The following is a 10,000-nucleotide window of genomic DNA, read 5'->3' as shown; positions in this document are numbered from 1 at the left end:
AGGCACTGAACTGTTGGGCGGTTCCATGGGTTCTAAACGGACCCCTGGTTCTGTTCCGGTACCCACCGCCGCATGGAACAGAACACTCAGACCACACAGACCATGGCTGCTTCATTCCTGAGACACACACCCACACATACACACATACACAATGACATGAACACACATACACAAACACAAATGCAAATATACTGTATATACATACAAAACACATGCGGACACACCGATGCACCGATGCACACACACACACACACACACATCCCTATCCCTATCCCTGGTCCTCTCTCACTGTGGCACACACCCACACACACACACACACACACACACCGTGGCAGGGTTTGACACTGCAGGTGTCCAGCTCCACTCTGTCCCCCAGACATGGCTGGCCACCAAACGCCACCGGGGGATTGGTCGCCGAGCGGAAGCGCCTCCGGATGCCCACATCACATGTCCTGCTGCACGCGCTCCACTGGGTCCAGACACTCCAGCCACAGTCCACTGAGAGAGAGAGAGAGAGAGAGAGAGAGAGACAGAGAGACAGACAGAGACAAAGAGTGAAAGAGAGAGAGAGAGAGAGAGAGAGAGAGAGAGAGAGAGAAAAGAAGAAGAAAAGAGGGTTTGGTTAAAATGATAGAGTGAAAGAAAGAAAGAAAGAAAGAAAGAAAGAAAGAACACAACCATATTATAGAAGAGACAGAGGTGGCAAGGGAGAATAACAGAAATTGAAACTGAACTGTATGAATATTTCATGTTTAAAGTTTCCATTATAATTTACATCTTCTTTGTAAATGCCCTCTCTCAAGCTGCAATGTCCTTTACTGTACTCACCAGGGCATGGCGCTGTTCCACACTCCATCTCACCATTGTGACAAGTACTATATGAAAATTAAGGAAACACAGGTCAATATTTTGATAAACTGGGATCCAGAAAAATAAAAAAAAATTTGATATTAAGATTTTTGGTAACACTTTACTTGACGCGTGAGTTCATAACACATTCATAGCAGCTGTCATAAACTGCACATAAAGCATTCATGACTGTTTCATGAGACATGACTCAACATTCATACCAAACCTTTCTTGAATGTGGAAGACAGAACAACGACAACTTGTTATAAAAAAAAATAAGTCCAACAATCGCAAAGAAGCATTGCCGTTTTTGTTCCAAACCTCTTACCTGATCACGTCACATCTGAGTCAATGGGTTAGTCCAGTGTCAAAAAGACAGAACATGGTCAAGCAAATAATTTTTGTTTCATAAAAATGTATTTGTTTTAAGATGTAAACTTTGCAGATGATTTCTCATCTTTTGCTACTGGCTACTTCCAGGTTACACAAATACCAGTCAGCTAAATGTAGGCTAGTTTACCTCCCAGTGTTAAACTCAGTGATTACGAATACTTCACAACTTGTATAGTAAAGTGACATTCAATGTAGACTTCATAAGATATTCATGAAATATTTACAAAGGCTGGAAAGATTAAATTAATGGTATCCTTTATGAAATATTGGAGGCAAATTTTCAGCTGACCCGTATTTGTGTAACCTGGATACCATTAATTTAATTAATTAATGAGTGAGTCCTACTACACTCCCATTAATTAGGGAGTGTAGAAGGACTCAAATAGATGGCATAATTACTGCTAGACTTATAGGTCTATAGGACTAATGTCCTCCACAGAGGAAATTGTTGGGTCTTAAGAAGCTTTAAGCATCCAAAGGAAGATCACCAAACAATAAACAACTTTCACATCCCGTGTACGTCCCAAATAAATGTTCTTTTTAAACAGTATCCACCAGATGTGTGTTCCATTAAACATCTTATCATTAACATATCAAAGGGAACTTATGCATTATTGAGACCCACCAGTTGTTGCAGGCGTCTAGAGGCACTGTGGCTCCGCGTGTGAATACTGTCCCCTGGTGGTAGCAGGGGCACTGGCTAAGCGGCATACAGGTGCTGTTGTACAGGTAGAAGCCCAGGGCGCAGTAGCAGCCGTCATAGCACTCGGTGGCACACTCCACTGCAGCCGTCATGTCCAGACACACACGCGGGCACGCGCCACCCTGAGCCTGGCACTGTTCCACTGTCAGGTAAGCCATGCCCTCGGGACAGGTGCCTGGCAGAAACATATGTACACACAGAGCACACGCACGCACGCACACACGCACACACACACACACACACACACACACACACACACACACACACACACACACACACACACACAGAAATAAGTCGCATTACACACACAGAAAAAAGACACAGAAAACATGAATATATACAAATACAAACCCACACCCACATATAAACACAAAAGTCACTGCATGTTCCAAGACTCAAAAGGTCTTGTTGGTCTATTCCATGTTAAATATATGTAATCTAGAAACACCATCATGCAACCCCTGTCAAACACAACGGCAGGCTACCTGAACAGGGCTGGGAGTTGCAGTCCCGCGTCTGAATGTGTGGCCCGGGACAGGTGCTGCCCCCATACTGTGGGGAGGGGGAACTGCAGAGGCGCTTGCGCGTCTGTACCCCTGAGTCACACTCCGATGAGCACTGGGACCAGGGAGACCACGCTGACCAACCGCCACTCACTGGAACACAATGGGGACACGGGGAGAGAAAACGCAAGACAGCCATCAGTTACTTCCATAAGGGAAACTGATGTTAAAAACAAATGTCATATTTTCAGTGACTACAGAAATGAGGACTGTACATATGAAGACTTTGGTTCCACAACGCTATATCCTCCATTTGAATGAATTTTCATAAATCATTTATTTTGTTTTCCAAGTAATTTCAGTGGAAATGTAACTTGGGTATTGTTATTTGATTTATCTTTACTAAATCAAAACAACAGAACTGCAATTTTATTGATATTATCTGAAACACACAATTAAATAACATGACTTATTAATGTTTTCACAAATGGATTTATAGCGTTTTAGAACCAAACTCTTCATATGTTCTGTATGTGTCTATAGCAACTGCAGAGTAAGTGCTATATAACGTTTGAGCGAGGTCATCTTCCATTGCCAGTCTACTATTCCCTCCCATGAGCACTGGTGAGCTGAGGGATACCTGAAGCGCTCCTGCTACATAGGCACCGACATGAGCTCAGTTCCACCGCCCTGACCATTCGGTTCGAAATTGTGTCGGCGCCACTCAATAAAATCCATTGCTCAACGAATGCTTGTCAGCTGACATTTTTGCACTCTGATGTATGTGGGCAAGTGTTGTTGGCTACTGAGGTCCTATCCCTGAAAGGTGTGGGTTTTTGAACATTCTAAAATAAGATTCCGTTCCGCAACAATTCAAGATTCTAAAATTCTATGTTGAATTCAATGAACCCAGATATTCTTTAGAACGTTCATTTCCCAACATTCCCCTCTAAAGGCTTATATTCTTATCATTATATTGCCAGTGAGCAGTATATTCTGCTCACATGGACTTCTTCAGAGTAGTGATTGGTGTATTTGTAGGCATTGTTTTTTTTACCTGGTCAGTAATTGGCTAATCATATGCTTACCAGGTCAATGATTGGTTATTCCTCTGACCCTGTGTTTACCTGGTCAGTAATTGGCTAATCATATGCTTACCAGGTCAATGATTGGTTATTCCTCTGACCCTGTGTTTACCTGGGCAGTTTTTGGTGTTGCACGGTTCCTGCTCTTCAGCCTCCCCCAGGCAGGGGGCACTGTCTGTTTGGTTGCAGCTCCTGAAGCGCCTCCTCAGCCCCACGTCATCCACATGCAGGAAGCAGGTCTTACTGCACTCTGACCAGGATGTCCACTCACTCCACGGTGCCCCCTTCTCATCTGGGTAAACAAAACCATCCATCCATACTCTGAACACCCTCTAGATCTACACAGTTTTACATCTGGTGACTGAAAAGGCCTGAGTGGGCAATGCCTAGCTAGCTAGCACATAACCTACTGCTTATTAAGGGATCTAACCTGGTCAGAAAGGTGTCTTACCGCAACAACTAAACACAAGCCCCTTTAGTGAATGTATTAAGGTGGCTAACCTGGTATATCAACACAGACACACACTTATATCAACTCATTAACATGTGACTTACTGTTTAGTAAGAGATCTAACCTGTTCAGAAAGGTGTGTAAGACCTACACACAGGTGTAAAACCTCTACACCTCTGTATTACTGCTCACCTGGGGGACAGGGTGTGTAGCACTGTCGCACCTCAGTGGAATCTCCAGAACATGGCTGACCGGCGCCCCCACCTGGGCGGCTCACTGGAGACCTGGGGGTAGTAAACCTGGGGGTAGTCCACGGCTAACAAACACACACATATGCATGGCTAACACACACACACACACACACACACACACACACACACACACATATACATACCTGTAACGCTGCCGTAAACCAGTACCACAGGTGCTATCACACGGTGTCCATGACGACCAAGCTGACCAATCACAGCTCTTCAGACATTTGGAGTGGTCACAGACAAAACGGCCATCTTGACATACACTGTGAGGGGGAGAAGTGAGAGTGTTATCAAACAACCTTTTTGACTAAAGATGGAATGTGGAACTGTGATAGACTGAGAATGGGCCAAACTGAACCTTCCACTCATTAGCCTGGGATAACTTATACCACTTTCAGTACATGATCAGGCTCGAAACCTGTGTCCCTACCACACATCAGAACTACTGTAGGGTTATTTGACCCATGTTCAACTCATTTGTCAATTCAAAACCAGTCAGAGAACATGGATTATGACCAGGTTATGGCAATAGATATGATAGGATATGACTTGACCCTGGTCGGACCCTTGTCCAACTCACATTGCGAAGCAGGGTCAGACAACCTGGGTTAAGGGTTAATCTTCTTAGACATAAAATCAACCCACGTCAAAGCATTCTTATTAAAAGAGTATAAGGCTACGTTCACACCGCAAGTCTTAATGCTCAATTTGGATCTTTTGCTCAGATCTGATTGTTTGGCTGTTCACCTTACCTTTTAAAATGTGGCCTATATAAGATTCCAGTGAGAACTGTTTGCAGTTCCGAACTGACCCGCATGCGCAAAAGGACAATAACAATAACATCAGCTTACTCGCATAATTGTGGCAAATGTCGATGTAGATTAACGTAAAAGTCGCATCAAATTCGCCTTGGTTTTTCACACTGGATCCGCATTGAAATAAAATCAGACCTGGGTCTGTTATAGGACCACATATGGAAGAAGTCTACATCTGATTTGAAAAAATCAGATCTGGGCAAGATTTGAGTGTTCACACTACTTCTGAAGAAGTCTGACCTGGTCACTTGACCCCCAAAAATCAGATTTGAGCCATTTTTGCAAGATAGCAGCTGAGATTGGACCAGATCTGAACCAGACCCAAGCCAGATCAGAGCCAGATCATGGTCCAGTGTTATCTGTTGTCAGGGTAACCAGCTATTTCCTGGTTAAGTCTGTCTGCAGGTCTCACCATGTGCTGCAATTGTCCTTAGTGACCCTGTCTCCTGGCTGGAGGACCGAGCCATCCCATAAACACCTGCACCGGCTGGCGTTCACACAGCCGCCATCTTGCATGTAGCGGTCAGGAGGACAGCGACATCCTGGGAAAACATTCAGAAACAGACACAGGCACACACACACACACACACACACACACACACACACATAGAAATAATATGCATACGGATGGATTCAAATGTTCGATAGATAGATAGATAGATAGATAGATTTATTGATCCCCAGGGGAAATTCAAGAATGTTGAGATAAAACAAACATACATACATATGTGTGGATTGAAAAACACATTTTTAGCATTTGGATTTTATATTGGACTTAATATGATTATGAATACACAGTATGAACTGCATTTATATAGTGCTCCTCTACTCCTCCAAGCACTTACATTCACCCATTCACACACTCACTCATACTGTACATTGAAGTATAAGTAAGTATAAGTATACTCTTTTGATCCCGTGAGGGAAATTTGGTCTCTGCATTTACCCCAATCCGTGAATTAGTGAAACACACTCAGCACACAGTGAACACACAGTGAGGTGAAGCACACACTAATCCCGATGCAGTGAGCTGCCTGCTAAAGCGGCACTCAGGGAGCAGTGAGGGGTTAGGTGCCTTGCTCAAGGGCACTTCAGCCATTCCTACTGGTCGCATTTCTGCCGAATAGGATGCCCGATGAGTGCCCAAAAAGCGTTGCAATATGGCCGCCGAGTGGAGGGACTATAGGATGCCCGATGAGTGCCCAAAAAGCGTTGCAATATGGCCGCCGAGTGGAGGGACTATAGGATGCCCGATGAGTGCCCAAAAAGCGTTGCAATATGGCCGCCGAGTGGACTTTGGTGTGGCTCACCTGTGACGCAGGCAGAGCTGCAGTTCCTCTCGGAGGACAGGCCGGAGCAGGTCAAAGGGCACGGCTCCACCCGCCCGCCACGGCAGTCCGCTTCACTCACCAGCACCATCCCGTTAACACAGCCTGTGTTCACAGCCACCGCAACACAAGACAGCCGTTAACAAACCAAGAAAACACAGCCCGTTATCACTGCAGCACAAGACAGTCGTTACACACCAAGAAAACACAGTCCGTTAACACTGCAGCACAAGACAGCTGTTACACACCAAGAAAACACAGCCCGTTATCACTGCAGCACAAGACAGCTGTTACACACCAACACAGAGCAGTTGTTAACACAGCCTGATAAAAACACCAACACAAGATGCCTGTGATGTCGTTTGCTTCTTGTCCTCGTCATCCAAGTTCGCAGGTAAAAAGTCTCGTTTGTTTACCTTGATGGCCTATGACATTACAGCGCTCACCTTTCTAAAAGGACGAGCCACAGGGCTGTGTGCTAAATGTGTGTGGGTGATGCGATTGCCGTGACGCTCACCTTTCTGAGTGGACGAGCCACAGGGCTGCGTGCTAAATGTGTGTGGGTGATGCGGTTGCCGTGGCGCTCACCTTTCTGAGTGGACGAGCCGCAGGGCTGCGTGTTGCAGGTCTGAGTTTGGAGAGTCATCCCCTCACAGTCATGCCCCCCGTTTTTGGGAGGGGGGTTGGAGCAGGAGCGGTTCCTGACCATCAGCCCCCCACCGCAGGAGACATCACACGGAGACCAGGAGGTCCACTCGGACCACGCCCCGTCCACTGAGAAAAGAGAAAGAGGAGAAGAAAGGGAGATGCGACAATCTAAATTGTTCTACTTCACTAATATGCTACCAAGATATGCACAAGAACACATGCTATCCACAGTAGAGTAGAGTAATGCAGAATGAGATGATACGAAGAGGAGATCAGTGACATACAGCAACGATGAGGTAAATATAGCCTAAGTATGGTACAGAATTACAGATCTATATGTCTGTATGTGTGTGTGTGTGTGTGTGTGTGTGTGTGTGTGTGTGTGTGTGTGTGTGTGTGTGTGTGTGTTTGTGTATGCATGTGTGTGTGGTGTGTGTGCATGTGTGTGTGTATGTCCTTGTGTGTGTGTGTGTGTGTGTGTGTGTGTGTGTTTTGTGTATGCATGTGTGGGTGGTGTGTGTGCATGTGTGTGTGTGTGTGTGTGTGTGTGTGTGTAATGTATGTGTGTGTGTGTGAGTGTGTATGGGTGTGTGTGTGTGTGTGTGTGTGTGTATGTCCGTGTGTGCATGCAGTGCTCCTGACCTGCACAGGCCTGTAGGAAGCAGGCTCTGCTGTCGAACTGGGCCCCCCCACACGCCCCCCCGGGCCTGGCGTCCCTCAGCACGTCCCTCTGGCGGAAGAGAGAGCCCAGACCGCACGACACACTGCAGCCGCTCCACGCCGTCCACGGTGACAGGACACAGTCCACTGCAAACACAACAAACTGGTCTAATTTGCTTGTACTCAGCAAATGAGTCCACTGTGATTACAATAATCTGGTCTAAGTGTCTACTCAGAAACTAGTTATGAGTCTGCTGTATCATAACGAGTTGGACTTGATTCAGAAACTAGTTATAAGTCTGCTGTAATCATAACAAGCTGGTCTTAGTGTCAACTCAGAAACTAGTTATGAGTCTGGTCTAATCATAACAAGTTGGTCTTAGTGTTGACTCAGAAACTAGTTATAAGTCTGCTGTAATCATAACAAGCTGGTCTTAGTTAGGGTTGGGCGAAGTCGCCTAAATTGGCATTTGACGATGTGTACAGTAAAACATCGTGATGGACGATGATATCGTGTGTGGGGGTTAGTGTGGTAAACACTAATTAATTAGCCTATAGCCTAGGTATGTCTGTACAGAAATACATTTATAATGTTCTAGCCTACATAAAAAATAAAAATAAAAAATATATTATATAGGCTATACGGCCTGATGAAAGTGGACAGCTAAGAGAGACATACTGACCAGGCTACCGAAGTTGTGTGGAAGATCTGCTCCAAGAAAATTGTTGTGAAAGACGGATAGACAATCAATCTGAACACTTGCGTGTGCACCAACTAGCGGAATATTACACATTGCCAGCCTTCGCTGGGCCCAGCAAAAAAGCTACTTAAGACTACTATCGTGGTCACTCATTTAAAATCTTCAGTAGTAGTACGCTATGCAGCATCCCATGTTATCAGGCTACCGTCTATGCTGACTATGAGGGCGGCGGGAAGTGAAAGTAAAGGGCTGCGATCGCGCAGTCCAGGCTATAGGAGGGCGAAGTAAAAACACTTTTACAAAATATAGCTGCAAGCAGCAATGAGGGGGCCAAGCAGATAGGCCGGAGTAACCATGGCAACGAAATGCTGTTAGCTCAATGCTGCAATCAGGCGCATGGCAATTAGCTGTCAAAGCAAGTTTCACGCCTAGCACGCCAAAAGTTCACGAGGCAAAATGCATTTTGCTAATTGCAGTGACCCTAGAGGTCAAAGGTCACAAAATTTCTTCGGCATTCACCTGATGGGGTCATGAGTCCATGTATCAAGTTTGGTTTTGATACACTCAGCAACGATTGCTGAGATATGAGCTCACTTCCTGTTTGGCGGCTTCGCCACAAATTTCGATTGGATGTGACGGGCGAACGCTTCTATCAATTGTTACAGAAATAAATGAAGTGACAAGGCATGGTCTGAAGATGGTCTGTGCCAATTTTGGTGAAGATCAGATGAAATTTGTGACCTGTGCAAAATTGTTGGTGTTTTTGATCAAATCAAATATGGCGGCCGAATAAATTATATTGATGTTATAAGTTGCCCTCAGTTGACCTAAGGACCTTTCACAGTATTACCAGACACCACTAGTACAATTTAATTAACTAAGCACAGCAGCAGCTACAGGCCAAAAGGCATGTTTGTGAATTACAGCGCCCCCTAGAGGTCAAAGGTCACCAAATTTATTGAGGGTCCTCCTGATGGGGTCATGAATCAATGTACCAAGTTTGGTTTTGATACATGCAAGGGTTGCTGAGATATGAGCTCACTTCCTGTTTGGCGGCTTCACCGCAAATTTTGATTGGCTTTTACGGGCGAACGGTAATACTTCCGAAGACAAAAACTGATAACTTTTGTGAGGCTTGGTCTGAAGTCCTGGACCCCTGATACATTTTAAGTGTTTTTGATGAAATCCAAAATGGCGGAAAATCCGTCATGGTGGAAAATTGCGTCATATGGTGCGTTGAACTCGGCTTGGTCCAAGGATTCCAACAATACCTGACTTTTGAAAATCGGACCAACAGGTCAAAAGTTACGTGCATGAACGCACGTCCAACTTTGGCCTGTTGGTGGCGCTAGAGGGTTCGAGTTGCCGACATGAAACTTGGTGACATGAATCATGGGACCGTCCCCAATCAGTGTGCCAAATTTCCCAACTTTTTACCATACGGTTCTATGGGCTGCCATAGACTCCCATTGCATATAATAATAATAGGAAAACGTAGAAACACAATGAGGTCCTCGCAGCTTCGCTGCTTGGCCCCCAATAACGAATCCCGATTACCACTCCGCTGCTGTCTGGGACTTTTGCTAAATGCATGAAATACAAGCCTT

At 45.2% G+C, this 10,000-nt stretch overlaps 1 protein-coding gene across 1 annotated transcript in view; it reads right to left on the bottom strand.

Annotated features, from left to right (window-relative positions):
- sspo (SCO-spondin) overlaps window positions 1-10,000 on the bottom strand; it is a 114,441-nt gene that overhangs the window by 59,336 nt on the left and 45,105 nt on the right. The window contains 12 exon segments of the mRNA XM_048266994.1: window positions 1-117; window positions 328-498; window positions 829-875; window positions 1,868-2,120; window positions 2,431-2,601; window positions 3,646-3,825; window positions 4,177-4,268; window positions 4,379-4,504; window positions 5,469-5,598; window positions 6,367-6,489; window positions 6,973-7,158; window positions 7,675-7,839. The exon segment at window positions 1-117 is cut by the window's left edge and continues 18 nt beyond it. Of these exon segments, the coding sequence (XP_048122951.1) occupies window positions 1-117; window positions 328-498; window positions 829-875; window positions 1,868-2,120; window positions 2,431-2,601; window positions 3,646-3,825; window positions 4,177-4,268; window positions 4,379-4,504; window positions 5,469-5,598; window positions 6,367-6,489; window positions 6,973-7,158; window positions 7,675-7,839 (1,761 nt within the window).

Source organism: Alosa alosa, chromosome 16 (genome assembly GCF_017589495.1).
Source record: "Alosa alosa isolate M-15738 ecotype Scorff River chromosome 16, AALO_Geno_1.1, whole genome shotgun sequence".
Taxonomy (NCBI): Eukaryota; Metazoa; Chordata; class Actinopteri; order Clupeiformes; family Clupeidae; genus Alosa; species Alosa alosa.
This window is presented reverse-complemented; position numbering and strand designations above follow the sequence as displayed.